General features: G+C 37.7%; 2 protein-coding genes across 3 annotated transcripts in view; one reads left to right on the forward strand and one right to left on the reverse strand.

Moving 5' to 3' along the window:
• Positions 1-536: 536 nt before the first annotated feature.
• Positions 537-7,055, reverse strand: fkbp3.L (FKBP prolyl isomerase 3 L homeolog). The gene is made up of 7 exons (NM_001135035.1): positions 6,914-7,055; positions 4,875-4,976; positions 3,212-3,319; positions 2,546-2,681; positions 2,329-2,396; positions 1,893-1,990; positions 537-946 (listed from the first exon to the last, which is right to left on the reverse strand). Exons 1-7 carry the CDS (start codon positions 7,022-7,024, stop codon positions 892-894), a joined length of 678 nt encoding a protein of 225 aa, NP_001128507.1. The 5' UTR covers positions 7,025-7,055; the 3' UTR covers positions 537-891.
• Positions 7,056-7,225: 170 nt separating this feature from the next.
• Positions 7,226-15,054, forward strand: part of fancm.L (FA complementation group M L homeolog) — an 80,874-nt gene continuing 73,045 nt past the window's right edge. Inside the window, exons 1-4 of one of the 2 annotated variants that reach the window (XM_041571873.1) lie at positions 7,226-8,325; positions 8,481-8,653; positions 8,891-8,968; positions 11,346-11,504. In XM_041571873.1, the coding sequence (XP_041427807.1) occupies positions 7,512-8,325; positions 8,481-8,653; positions 8,891-8,968; positions 11,346-11,504 (1,224 nt within the window). In that variant the 5' untranslated portion in view covers positions 7,226-7,511. 2 annotated transcript variants of the gene reach the window in all.

The following is a 15,054-nucleotide window of genomic DNA, read 5'->3' on the forward strand; positions in this document are numbered from 1 at the left end:
TTTAAAAAAGTAGCTAATTTAAAGATTGCCTTCTTTCCCTTTTCTCTCACAGAAGAAACTCTTTCTTCCCTTCTTAATTATGGAATACAACTTTGCACCAAAAAGCAGATCACCTTCACACATCTTGTATCTTGATGCTAACTTAAATAACCCAAGAATGCATCCATAATAAAAGTGTTAGTCATAGAACATATCCACAGTATTCAGCAGTGCCATCTACAGGATCTATTCCTTAGGAGCTATAGCTAGAATAACAGGAAATGTAGCAGGTCTCACCATAGAGTCAGTTGCCAGATAGTAATGTATTACTTTAATATATTACCTTGTTGCTACTATAGGGTCTTCATAGAAACATATGATTGCAGCAACAGCTTTTGGAACATTATAACAATGGAAAAAGGAAATACAAATCAGAATTATTTGCTGAAACTATGAAAAGGTATCTTATTTATCAAGTTATACAGTTGGTGTGTGTTTTTAAAGCTGCTGTTCAAATCAGCTTTTTGATTAATAATGTAGCCCTGTGGAGAGCATACTCTGCTTTAATACTTTTATTGTTGAGACCCAATCGCCTGATGCACCAATGCGTCCAAACTGTTGCACCAAGCTCAACATTAGTATAACGGATATTTACTTTATTGTGACAGATGTGTAACAACATTTCAGATTGTCCCCATCCTGACTATTGCCTGCTAGCTGGATTTGTTTGTACTACTTCCTGCACTCACTATCTGGCCTGTTCCCAGTACAAAAAAATAGATCTTCTATTAACCACAAGATATCCTCAATTCACAGGTGAAAGTCATGTTTTTTTTTTACAATATACAGATGTTGAAAACAATTGTAATAAAGGTGTTTGTCATTTATTACTAATGGAAATTCAGCCATTTCTCATTCGACATCCACAAGCTCCACTTCAAAAAACAGTTTAGCGTTTGGTGGGATTCTGGGTTGTTGAATCAAGGAAAATATTATCCAAGGCAACTACAAGCCTTTAGTAGGGAAGATCTGTTCCTCCAAAGATGCCCCTGTAGCTCTGTGCTGCTGTCTTACTTACTGATCTTAGGGACCCACTCAAAATATACAGTACACATGGAATATAAATGCTACAAAATAAGGCTGATTAGTAATTAATGCAGATAATCAGTATATGGCAGCACAGAAACCAGTGCAACTAGCACCAACATTTCATAATAAGCCCTGTGGCATCATCTTTTATTACAGGCCAACCTCAGTTTCTGCTTGATAATTTGAGACAACCCCTAAGCTTAGCTTCTCATCAGATGCTCAGAGCCCACTGAGCATGCGAGTGCCACAGACACTTTTCAAGATGGTGACCCCTGTGACAAGTTTGAAGTCCTATATTATTGCTGCTATTGAGAATCTGAAACTTTAAGCTGGTGCAATAAGTTCAGTATATAAAATATGGAATTTTAGCCACATTAATTTTTAGGGTTCAGTTATCCTTTTCTTTGGGGGAGGCCAAGATGGCCATATACAGGGTGACTTCATCTACATGATTTATGCCCAGAAAGTGCATAGCCAGTTAGAGATGCTGACACCGCCATTAACCAGAGCTCTTGGGCTTAAATATTGGCATTAAACATCTAAACCAGTTTCTGCATTTCAAAAGACATAGGGCACAGACATGCACACAGGACTATGCATTAATAAAATAGGACAAATCTGTACGTTAAGCAGGGCAGCCTTGAGGAGTGTAACAGTGGTATAGCTGTAGTGAGCCATTAAACACCATGTTTTATACTTTTTACATAGCAAAAGTCCCCAAGTGCCACAACTGTCCCTATGCTTGCAGTCTGGCTGTAAAATTATGCTTGATGCCAATGTTATTATTTATTTATGGAGAAAGGAAACATGCAAATAAAGGATACTTGGCATCTGGCAGCCCTTTTTTTCCATAGGCCCATTCTGCCTCAATTTCAAGCTTAGCCTTCTCACCTTTGCTCATAGTGAGGAGTGCTTCATCCCACTGCAGAGTAGAAAGCATAATGTTATACCCATAAAAACTGAAACAAATGTAAAGCAGATGTTTATCTTATAATGTCTTGTTTTTAATATGATCTAAACACTGGTTATTTGCAATAGGACCCATTATTACCGACTCCTTTGCAGACTATATGGCTTTGCCTTAATAAACAACTGAGCCATAAGCTGCAATTAATATCTGTAATGTTCTAAATATATTTGCTGAAATTTTAGAAGAGCTCAATTGCAGCCCTTCATACATGGTTGTTTGGTGTTTAAAAATTCACATCACTAATAATTACAGTTAAGACAAGCAGTTTTCTCCTGTTTTGATCAACTTACCCCCCTTATCACTTTCCCAACACCAACTTTAAAGCTTAAAGGTTTGGCAGCTTTTTTCTTTTTGGAACCTGTGGAAAAAAAAAAAAATTCCAATTGCAACGTACCAAATTCGCAGTTACTGCACATCTTTATATTAAAACAGTGATAAATAAAAAGGCACAATGTGTATATTTGTTTTAAAGTGATATGCATGCAGAGCAAAAAACAATATCCTTACTAGTCTGGATGTTGGAGTCAAAAACAGTTCCATCCGCCAATGTTCCTGTATACCAGCAGTGCACTGTATCGCCTTTCTTTGGAAAATTAGTTTTGTCTCCTTTTTTCAGGATATTCTTTGTGTATTTTGGGGGGCCCTGGAAAACAAAAATCATAGTCAGTATACAAAGAGATGAGCGCAAGACATAACCTGACCTCAGGGACCTGTGCATGAATGTGTATAGGTTTTGTGCTCATTGGTGGAAGTAATGCCACACGAACAACGTCACTTCTGCAACAGGGGTGTGCTGAGGTCTGATGGCTAGGATGGCACTGGAGCTAAACACAGAGCTGCTGTACAGACTTAGGCCCAGGGCACACAGAGCATTGACTAAGTTTCCTTCTGCATCTCCTTGTAGCTATACTAACAATCAGAGCTTCCACCTGCTTGTAGCCACACGGAGCAGAGATCTGCCCGAAAAAAGCGAAAGGCATTTTTGGGCCATCTTAACTTCCAATCTTCTCCATGTACCTACAAAAAGGGAGATGCAGAAGGGAGCGGATCCGCTTCTCTCTGCCTGCAGAAAAAATGCAGGCTGAAAGCAGCGGAGAGAACAAATAGTGTGCACAGGCCCTTAAAGCCAACATTCCAATTTTGTATATACAACTTAAATAGTCTACAACATACCTCTTCAACGGTCTCTTCCGGCTTAGTTTCTTTGGCCTTTTCATCAGTTAGCTTCACATCTTTCACGTCTTTTGTCACAGTCTCAACACTATCGCTTCCTTTAAAGCGCTGAGAGAAATGACAAAATCACATGACATCAGTAAAAACATTCAAAGTACCAAAACTGATTATAGTACATTATCTATTATTACTTGCTGAAATTTATATTAAAGGGGTTGTTCACCTTTAAGACAACTTTAAGTATGTTATAGAATGACCAATTCAACTTTTCAGTTGGTCGTCATTTATTTTAGTTTTGTAAGGGCTATGATTAAGGGCAGAAGTGCCCGAAATGCATCAGGCATGGTAATGCTGCATGTTGTTTTAAACTGTGAGAAATAAAAAGAAAGCTTGGTTCTGCGGTGTTTATGACTCAGCTTGGGATGCCAAGGGATATCCGCACTGGACCAGTTTGATACAGACACTGCCAGTTGGATTACATGCAAATACTGACAAAAAGGCTAAGAAGGCCCTGCTTACTAGACCTATGTTAAAACCTTCTTCCTGCTGCTGTAAGCCAGTCATCTACAATTTCAAAGTGCATTTTCTGCCTTATTCTTAAAGGGATGACATTACCCCAAAACAGTAAAAATGTAAGCCCCTGCCTAACGACAGTAAACCCCCTTTGCTTTTAAATTATTATTTTCCAATTTTAAAGATTGTAGATTGTAGGGTTTTTTTAATAAGGGGGTTGTTTCTCCTTTAAGGAAAAATAGAGTTTGTAAAGATTTATCAATTCTGTATTCATCAGCTCGATATGGGTTTCAGTCATGTACAGGTATGGGACCTGTTATCCAGAATACTCGGGACCTGGGGGTAGGGTTGCCTTACCTGGGGGGTTTCTGGATAAGGGGTCTTTCTGTCTTAAGTGTATTAGAAAATCATGTAAACAATAAATAAACCCAATAGGCTGGTTTTGCTTCCAATAAGGATTAATTATAACTTAGTTTGGATCAAGTACAAGGTTCTGTTTTATTATTACAGTGAAAAAGGAGAAACATTTTTATTATTTGGATAAAATGGAGTCTATGGGAAACGGCCTTTCCATATTCAGAGCTTTCATAATGATGGGTTTCCGGATAATGGATCCCTTACCTGTAATAAAAATGTGTAACGGTTCTATGAATGACAGCAACAAGGTGTCTGTCTAGTTAATTTGTCATCCAGTCTAAATTTTTGGAAAAAGGCATCCATGGTAGTAAAACGTGTAAAGTATAAAAAACACCTGAGAATGAGAGACATTCCCACACACAAGCATCTTATAAAGACTGGCTTGGTTGGAACCAAATGGGAGCATGGTATAGATTATATAGCGGAGTACATATAGAGAAACTCATAGAGGTAATGTATAAACATGTAGAACAAGTATAGTACCAACATCAGGCTTCTGATGGCAGATGTAAGGGGCCCAAGGTTCCCAGAGTTTGAGAAATTTATCACTGATAATCGAAAGAATACTTGCCAATTTTTCTTTTATTAATATATTAGTAATTACATTTTAAAATATGAAGCATGCTTTTATGAAGCAGTATCAGTCAGGCAGAACAGTGATTTACTTATTACGAAGAGTAGTCAAAATACCTTTAAAGGTTTAGGTGTTTCATATTAAAAATCCTGTACTTACCTTAGTCTCAAAAAGCTTATTGTAAGCGGTGGCCAGCTGATCTTTCTTTGCAGTTTTAACTACATTCTTAATATTTCCAAGTAATTTATATTCTGCAAGAAACTATTAACGGGTTAGAATTAGCAATGACACAAATTATATGCATTTATATAAATATTAATTTCACTTCAGCGCTTTTTACTACTAAACCAAAGTTAACAGTAAAAGAGCAAACTATAGTAGGGAAACAAATGCCACATACTGGGCTACTGAATGTGCAAAAAACTGTTGTCTTAATACACCTTTTAGTGAGTGATGAATTTGAGCATTAAAATCTAGGCCATACAGGAAATAATCTGCTGGGCCATAAAAACAGTTAATACAGTTCTGCAGTCTTTTTTTTTTTTCCTCCTAATGGTCTAGGTTTCCCTTGTATTATAATAATAATATTATAAGTCTGATTTTCCCTAAGCCAAAGCTATCCAGGATTGTTATATGATGGGCATAGTTTCTTGCTTGTTCTTCCTACTTTGTACCATAAGCACAGATAGAAGTCAAATTTTTAATCAAGTGAACAAATGTTCCACTTACTGGAGAATAAAATGTTCATTCAGGTGCCCTTTTCTACTGGCTCTGCAATATTTTTGCATTAGAAACAAAACATGGAATCCAAATGACTGAATTTGTGGGAAAGCTAATTCTGTCCAAGTTTTTAATGAGGGACAGGTGTGTCCTAACAGTCACTGCCAGAAGCACAGTAAGAGGGGAATAGCCAATCACAGCCCTGCCTAGCTTGGATCCTATTCTACAGTGCCCATTGGCTACCATACACAGTCTGGGAAAGAAGGCAGGAGAATCTAGAACACAGCCTGAAACACAACTTTTTTGGAGTGCATTTCTTCTGTATTTAAAATACTGTAATACACTTGTTTTACGATATTTTTTCACACAATTTAATATTATGACATGGCTGTTATCAATCTAATTACAAATGCCTTAAACTTTCAATTAAAGTGGACCTGTCACCCAGACACAAAAATCTGTATAATAAAAGTCCTTTTCAAATTAAACCTGAAATCCAATTTCTATTTTTTATTAAAGCATTCATAGCTGTTGTAAACTCATTTAAAAATCTCAGCTGTCAATCAAATATTGTCTGCCCCTCCTCTATGCCATGGGCATAGAGGCGGGAAAGACAATTACTTTCACTTTCCATTCAGCACTTCCCAGATGTCACTGCTCTGCCCACATTCCCCGGTTCTCTTTACCATTTAATTGTGTAGCCAGGACATGGGGATGAACATCAGGTCCCCTATTGTGGTGCACAAACAAGATTCTGAGATGATGCAAGGCTTGTCTTAATAACAGTGACCACAAAATGGCTCCTGCCTGCTTGCTATAATTATGAATTCCCAGACTGAAGGAAACAAGATTCAAATAATTTTTATAGTGTAATTAAAGCTCATTTTGCTTGACTAATGTGATAAAATAGGATTTTGAATATTTTTGTGGGGTGACGGGTCCCCTTTAAGGACTGTCAGTACCAGACCCTACAAAACCCAGAGTAAGCGTATTTTCCCCTGGATGTCCCTAATTCACACCATTTTCAACTCAATGCAGACCAGGCATGCTAGAATTCCAATCAGAATTTTCAAAGTGGTGTGACAGTAAAGCTCCAGTCTTTTTATTCACAGATGAGCCCATTTTTGATTTGCATTAGATCTGAAAATGCTGAAGGTTACTGTACAGGTTTGCTATGTAGCAACATCTTTGGTGCATGATTGGCATACTGTATTAAGTGCATCCCTAATGCAGGAACAAATTAGCCCCAGGCTAATATGTTTGATAGAGACAACAGTGCAGCAGAGGCCATTTACACCTTGCACAGTACTAACTCATTGTTTCCACTGTTCCCTAGTCTAGTTCATTGACAAGCAGGTTATATCTACACGTTGCTACTCAAGTCCCTCCCAACCTTATGAGCACACACAGGGTCTCTGTGCGATCTTTTACATCTCAAATGAGGCTAACAGAGGAACTATTCAATGCAGGCAAAATACCGAGTCCGAGCCATTATCCTGTAGAAATTTGACGATGTCTTTTTTGGGCAGATCATCACTGTTCAGCTGTTCATTACTCCACTCGCGTGCGGGTTCACTGGATGCAGCCATGTTACTTTACGTACTTTTTTTATAAAATCCGGCAAATAAAACTTTATTAGTAACTCAGTTTTCTCTGCGAATGACAGCAGCCAATCGCCACATATCTTTCTTCTCTTGTTTCCTGAATGCGCTGCGGCCATACTTGTGGTGGTCAAAAGCAATGTGTTTTCTGTATTCGTTAATGCACTCGTCTGCAGCCTCCACAAACTGAGAGGGCTAAAGCGTGCACATATTTTTTATGCGTTCCAGAATGAAACGCAAAGCGTCATTTCCGGATACGACCTATATTGGAAGCGCTCGGTTTGAGAAATTTGCTTGCTGAGTATAGACAATAAAGAAGGATCGTATACTAGAGGTTTTTAGTGGATACTTTTATCGACCATGTCCTCCTGCTTTTCGTAGTGTGGTAATTAGTGATCCAGGCCAATGGGTAGTTCGTGTAATATTAAAACTAAAGGAGGGTTATGATGAACCAGTTCCTGACCAGTTTGAGGTTATGAGTGGGAAACAGAAAACACTTTTTCAGACGTGGGGAACGAACCAACCCCCGGAACCCAGGAAGACCAAGGAAATTAAGCCTAGAAAAGGAAAAACCAATGGAGTTGGTCGTGGGAAACAGTCAGTGTCTCGAGGGGTTCTACACAGGCCGCTTGTACCAGTTAGGCAACAACCACCTACGACCTGTCAAGAGGAGGAGGATGATGATGATGTAATGGTGGTTGCTGTATATGAGGCAGAGAAAACATTTAACCAAACCCTTCAGGCAGAAGGTCTCCAGCGGAATGACAGGCATAATGCCCACTCAGTGCAAGGCAAGCTATGGGATGAACTGGGAAAAACATCTTCCCCTGTTGTTGTTGACTTACCTGGAACTTCATGCCAATTACAGGGAGACCAAAGGGGCAACACCAGCAATGAATGTAGAACTCTTGGAAGCTCTAAATATTTGCCTACCACTCATGAGCATCAGGACATGGAAAGTGAATGTCAACCAAAAGCCACTAGTATTGATAACCTGCCTGGTTTTGATCTGGCAGCTGGTAGTTTGTGGATCTATCCAACTAATTATCCACTACGAGACTATCAGTTTAATATATCTTACACGGCTTTGCTGCAAAACACCCTCGTGTGTCTGCCCACTGGGCTGGGTAAAACCTTCATAGCTGCTGTGGTGATGTACAACTTCTACCGTTGGTATCCTTCTGGCAAGATTGTCTTCATGGCTCCTACCAAGCCTCTGGTGGCCCAGCAGATTGAAGCCTGCTTTAGAGTTATGGGGATTCCACAGGGCCATATGGCAGAAATGACAGGTACATGTATTGCACCATATTTTATTTTTCTTCTGTTTAATATTTCCTGTTCATTATAGGGATATTTTAATTGCCTGTCTACTGGGATATAATTACAATTACCACTCACCGCATTGCTAATCCTTTTTTCTTCACTTTGAATATTTTTTTTTCAGGAAGCACCCAGGCCCAGAATCGTAAAAACATTTGGGAAACGCACAGAGTCTTTTTTCTTACACCCCAGGTTATGGTGAATGATCTTACACGTGGTGCTTGTCCTGCTTTGGAAATCAAATGTCTGGTTATTGATGAGGCACATAAAGCTCTTGGTAACCATGCTTATTGTCAAGTAAGTGTATATATGTATTTTTAAGGGGAGCTATGGGATGAGGCTAAAGGCCTCTGGTGCTTTCTATAGTGACGATATGCCTAAAATTTACAAGAATATTATCTTCTGTTATGTTATGCTTTTTCTGTAAATGTTATAGTCACCTTAAGAATACTTTCATTATGTATTGAATAACTGTGAAAAATACATTGCAATTGTTCTGAATATATTCATCCTAATGCTTTTCTTTTGATTTAGGTTGTAAGAGAATTGACCAACTATACAAACCAGTTCCGTATTCTTGCTCTGAGTGCCACACCAGGGGGTGATACTAAGGTGAGCATATATACAGAAATAAAGAACCTGCTATTAAAAGCAGATTATTATTTTACGATGTTTGAAGTTCTAAAGCAATTTTTTAGAATAACTTTGCTAAAGACTTTGTGTTAAAGAGGAACTATCACGAAAATGAACATTTAATATAAGCTTTACCATACTGCAATAAGAAATTAAATGAAAAGGTATGTACCATCCATCCTGGCCCTCAGCATCTGTTTCTTTTTATTCTGTCTTCTTGCTGGAGATAGGTGTAAGATTTTGGTTGACAGTTAGAGCCAATATATCTTTTAGGGGGGTTCTTTACTAGCAGATGTGTTGGAGCTCATTCAGAAAACTGACTCCAGCGCAAATAAAATCTAAAAAATAAACTGACTTTGACACAAATACTGCATGTAGAGAAACTAGATTTCCGGTGATTTTAAAACAGTGAGCTCTATTATATCTGCTAGTCAAAAGTAACTCCCCCTCCAAGGCTACATTGAGCCTAACTGTCATTCAAAATCAGACTCCCAACTCCTGTATGAAGAGATAATCAAATGAAAATGGACCAGAATTTGTAGTTGATTATATTTAAAACAATTTCTTATTTTAGTATGATGCAGTTTTATTTTATTAAATTTTCATTTTTGCTATAGTTCCCCTTGAAATACACATACTTTTCAGAGAGGGGATTAAATACTGCACATGGGGAAAATTACTTTGTACTTGGCTGATAAGGAAACATTATTAAATAGAATATCTTAAAATATTGAAAGAGAACCATATAACTCCATAAAACAATCGGCACTCATATTCACAGCTTTACTGTAGTTGAGGCTTGGTGCATCAATCACCAAAAGATGGAGCCGTTCACCACAGTGTATTCTTTGCAATAATGGGGGGAGTACCTCAAGGCAGTACATTTATTGAAGATTTGTACATCATGACATAATTTTTGGCACATAAAGGGCACATTGGGGCTTGAAACATGTTGTGCTGTAATGGTCCTCAATAAATTCACTTAACATTAATTCTACCTTGTGGTGTTCTCCTCATTATTGCAAATAAATAATGACTCACTTTACCAATATCTCGAAGGATAGCATGTATGAAATATTATTTAGGGAACAGCTAATTATAAAACACTTTGACAATAACTGATATATATTTCTTCAAGCATAATAATATTAGAGATCTGCAGTCTGTAGCTCACACACACACTACATTAGCATTCTCTTACTCACACTCACTGGTTCACTAACTCCTTCCTGCCTTTGCATTTGAGCTATATTTATACTGTCAAAATTTCACATAAAGTCATGTTCTACTACTAACCATGTTTGCATTTTCATTTGTTTAGGGTAATGTGAGGCCCATTTATCAAAGATCGAATTCATGTGAATTTTTTTAAATTCAAATATTCTCACAATTCGACTGGGAGGTTATTTAAGAAACAATGCGAATGGCTAATGTTTGAGCAAATGGTTCTGACCCAAAAATTCAAATTGTATTCGATTCATATTCCATTCGTACAAATAAAATTTTTATTCTGAAAAAAAACTTGAATGTCAAGAAGGCTATTAACATCTCCAAATGGCTTAACTGACCTCTGCCATTGACTTGTACATGAACTTCAGAATGAGGACTGTTTCCATGGTCGAGTTGTGATAAATCTTACATTCAAATAGGGGGATTAAAATTCGAACGTCTGAATTTTTAAACTCGAAAATTCTAATGCAACCCTTATAAATCTGCCCCTTAAAGTGAATGCACATTGCCACTATGTGCAAGATCCTGTCAAGTTACAGGTACCTATTTGAGAGAAATCTGTCTGGAACTGTACTGTACCTGGTAAATATTGACAATTCCCATTGAAGAAAATGCTGGAATGGCAAAATGCCATTACCATAATACTTTACTACATTACAGTCACAAAGGCACTCTCCTTTTCTAATATAGGAGAGCTAATAATCTAGTACAACTATCCCTTAAAATAGTTATTTTATATAGATCTGATATTAGAACATTGATAACCAAGGGTTTTAATACGGATGAAGGTCAATGAGATATCATAAGCAAGTTTGTGTTTAGCAAGCCTGAGACAAAGGTTATATTGAAACTACAATGTAATAACATAGCATAGAACATAGATTAAACATTTGATTTTACAGGTGGTGTGAGAATACATTTGTGTAAGGCAGTGATTACCCTTATTATTGTATTCTTCCACATGCTTCACCCTGAATTTTGATTTTAATAGACAAACTCAATTTTATGCTAGTCACTTCATTGGAAATAGTATCAACAGCTGGAGAGGCTGCTATAAGTAAACAATGAATAGTGCTAAACACTAAATAGTGCTTGTAGACTGAGATATTTATTCTTTTTATTGTAGTCCGTGCAACAGGTGGTGTCCAACTTGTTGATTTCACAAATAGAACTGAGGTCAGAGGATTCTTCTGATATCCAGCCCTACAGTCATGCAAGGCAGCTTGAGAAGTTTGTTGTGCCACTTGGTGAGGAACTTGAGTCTGTGCAGAAAACCTACCTACAGGTGAGACTTCTTTTCAGCTATATATAACCAAACAAAAGCTGCAGTGTTCCTTTTTGTATGTAAATGGAAAGAAAATGTGTGTAACTATGCAAAGCCAGTTACACATGAGTTCATACTCTGTACAGGATACATTTGCTGTCAGAAGAATGTCTTTCTACAATGTTTAAATTCTCCCAGTATTATTTTAATATGCTGGTATGGCTGGAGTGACAGAGCAGTCTCACCTAGCCCAGTACAGCACTCACAGATCTTGAAAATTTCCTCTGCTAGACTTTATTTTGTCCTGTCATTGATGTGAAATTGAAACAATAATACTATTCTTTCCAAAACATTACCCTTACAGTAAGTCAAGAAATAGACCCTGTAGTGATAAGGTGTGACTACTTTGGCCTAATATAGAAGTAGGTAGGGCTGTTTCAGTGGGATATAGCTCCTGTCAGAGGAGCACCTGAACTTCACTTAAATGACAGATGCCTGACAGGGCTAGTAATGGCACTCAGCTCATGGAAGATGCTCTAGGGAGGGTTGTTAGGTGCTTAAGGGTAGGGACACACTGGGCGATTTGGGGAGATTTAGTCGCCTGGCGACTAATCGCAGCGACTTTTCTCCCCGAATGCTTCCCCTCTCTCTGCGCCTGGCTAAAATGAAAAATCGCCTGCGCTAATCACACGCAGCGATTCGTTTTCCGAAGTCGCCCGAAGTTGCCTCACGAGGAAACTTCGGGCGACTTCGGAAAACGAATCGCCGCGTGTGATTAGCGCAGGCGATTTTTCATTTTAGCCAGGCGCAGAGAGAGGGGAAGCATTCGGGGAAGATTGGTCGTGGAAAGTCGCGGCGATTAGTCGCCAGGCGACTAAATCTCCCCAAATCGCCCAGTGTGTCCCAGCCCTTAAATTAACTAGTAGGTAATATATCTCAGACGGCAGAAAAGAAAAGATGCTTAATGTGCCATAAGCCTAAAATCATTGCACTAAAAAGCACAGTTTTGCAAAGAACTTATACAAAACTATCTTTGTAAATCAGAAAACACCAAGAGAATGTAAATGGACTGTATATTTTACTATTCCACCCACAGTGGCTGGGCATGTGTCCACCATGTGTATACATTGTAATCCCATCTCATATGAAATAATCTAGTTGGGCAATAAAGACACTTGCCCTTAAAGGAGAACAAACCCTAAAAATTAATATGGCTAAAAATGCCATATTTTATATAATAAGCTTATTGCACCAGCCTAAAGGGACTTCATATCCTTGCAATGACTACAGCTGTGGTTTACTGATCAAGTAGGTCTGATCATGTGTTTACTATGACAAAAATAGGTGCAAGAAATTCATGCCAGAAAATTCATGTTATAAACTTGTGCACCGGAGATGCTTGAAATGTGTTAGTGCAATGCATGTGCTCAGTCATGTGCTTTATTTTTATATTTTATGAGGTTTTTTTTTAAGGCACAGTGTCCTCCTTGGGAAAAAAAGTCTGGGTGGGGGGAAAAAGGAAGAAGAGCAGGAATAAAAAATAGCTGACCTTTTTGTTTTTGTGCTTGCCATAAAAGAAAAGATTTTACAGAAGCTGGTAAGACTTCTGGAAATACACCAACTTTTGTTAAATTTTTTATTATAACAAGGGAGTTGTTAGCAGAAGAGAAGCTGGGTGGCCACAATAGTGCCAGGCAATCCACCTTGGGGAGAACAACGAATGACAAGGAAATCCTCGATCATGGGGGGGGGGGGGTCAAATTTTAGCCACCTACCAGTGAATTGAACTGTTATTTTGTACCAGCAGCGGGGGAAAAAACACAGCAATGTGTCACCAATTTTCATGCTTTCAAGGCATCACTAGCGCAGACTAGTAAAATCCAAAACTTAAATAATAAAAAGAATTACTCAAAAACCGGATCACTTTAAAATGTGAAATTAACCATTTAAATGCAGAAAGCACATTCTACCTTTTTTTTTTTTCAAGTCTGCCAATTTTCAAATGAGTATTAAAAGGTTAAATTGAGGGCAGATTTTTTTTCATTTGAGTGCTCTATTTTTTTGCACTTCATAATTCTCAAAAGTACACATTTTTCCATGCAAAACTCAAATCACAGTAAAAAGTACATTTTGATAGCTGTAAATCTGCCCATTTAGTAAAGATAAGGAATCCTAGAAAATCTGCAAATGTTGGAGTGCCACATTTTACTGAAAGTAGTAAGGTTCTGGAGCTGAAACAATGGAGAGTGATAAAAGCTTTATAGTTTATATAGAAATTTTAAAGAAGCAGCCTCCTAATCTGAGTGCATGGCTACTTTTCCTTTGCATCTGACTTCCAGCAGATTCCCAACAGAGCGACTGCACTGTATAATGTATATAACAATTTATTGTTACAGATTAGTTATAGTCTAAAAAATAAATAAATAACTGCATTGCAGAATAAATATTTCCCCTTGTCAGCATGTTGAATCAGTTTCATAAAATTATTTTTCATATGTATAATTAGTAGCTAAAGCTGGACACACATGGACAAAGTTTCGTCATATATAATGAGAGGGTCGCCACTATCAATAATCATGGACCCCATACTACTAACTCCACATGCGTGCATTACAATTGGCAAAACCATCAAAATGCCCTGCACATTAATAGCCCTGATATACCTCTCATCCCCACACACACATGGCGGAGCCAATTCTCACCCACTTTGCAATCCATAAAGCACAGCTTTGCATCTTTTAGGGCCCCTCTCTACCATGATTGGACTAAGAGCCATTTGGTGGAAGTACAGGCAAATGCAGCACATGTATGTCTAGGTCAGCTCATACAGGATTCAGGATAGAGTCTTTAGCTGTGGTTTCCCACTTTGGTTGATCAATTTTGAGTCAATACACCAGAGGTTGTTTGACCAATTGGACCTTTTTAAGGGGCCACATACACACAAACACATATGCATTTTGCTGTGAAATCTATCAGACTGCTGGTGCCCAGCATAATTTTGTTGCTGACCTATAATTAAAAGGCTTGTTCACCTTTGTATTAACTTTTAGCAGGATGCAGAGAGGGATATGCTGAGACATATAATGGTTAATGGTAATTGGTTTTTATTTTTCTATTATTTGTAGTTTTTGCTATTTAGCTTTTTATTCAGCAACTCGCCTGTTTGCAATTTCTACAATCTGGTTGCTAGGGTCCAAATTATCGGAGCAACCATGCACTGATTTGTATAAGAGACTGGAATATAAATAGGAGATGACATAAATTGAAAGATGAGTAATACAAAGTATCAATAACAATACATTTGTAGCCTTACATAGTATTTGTTTTTAGATGGGATCCATGACTCCCATTTGAAAACAGAGTCAGAAGAAGCCAAATAATAATAAAAAAAAAAAATTATAAAAAATAAATATTGAAGACCAATTAAAAGTTGCTTAGAATTGGCCATTCTATAACATATCAAAAAGTTAAAGGGGACCCGTCACCCAAAAAAAAATATTCCAAATCCTATTTTATCACATTAGTCAAGCAAAATTAACTTTAATTACACTATATAAATTTGAATCTGGTT

Source organism: Xenopus laevis, chromosome 8L (assembly GCF_017654675.1).
Source record: "Xenopus laevis strain J_2021 chromosome 8L, Xenopus_laevis_v10.1, whole genome shotgun sequence".
Lineage (NCBI taxonomy): Eukaryota > Metazoa > Chordata > Amphibia > Anura > Pipidae > Xenopus > Xenopus laevis.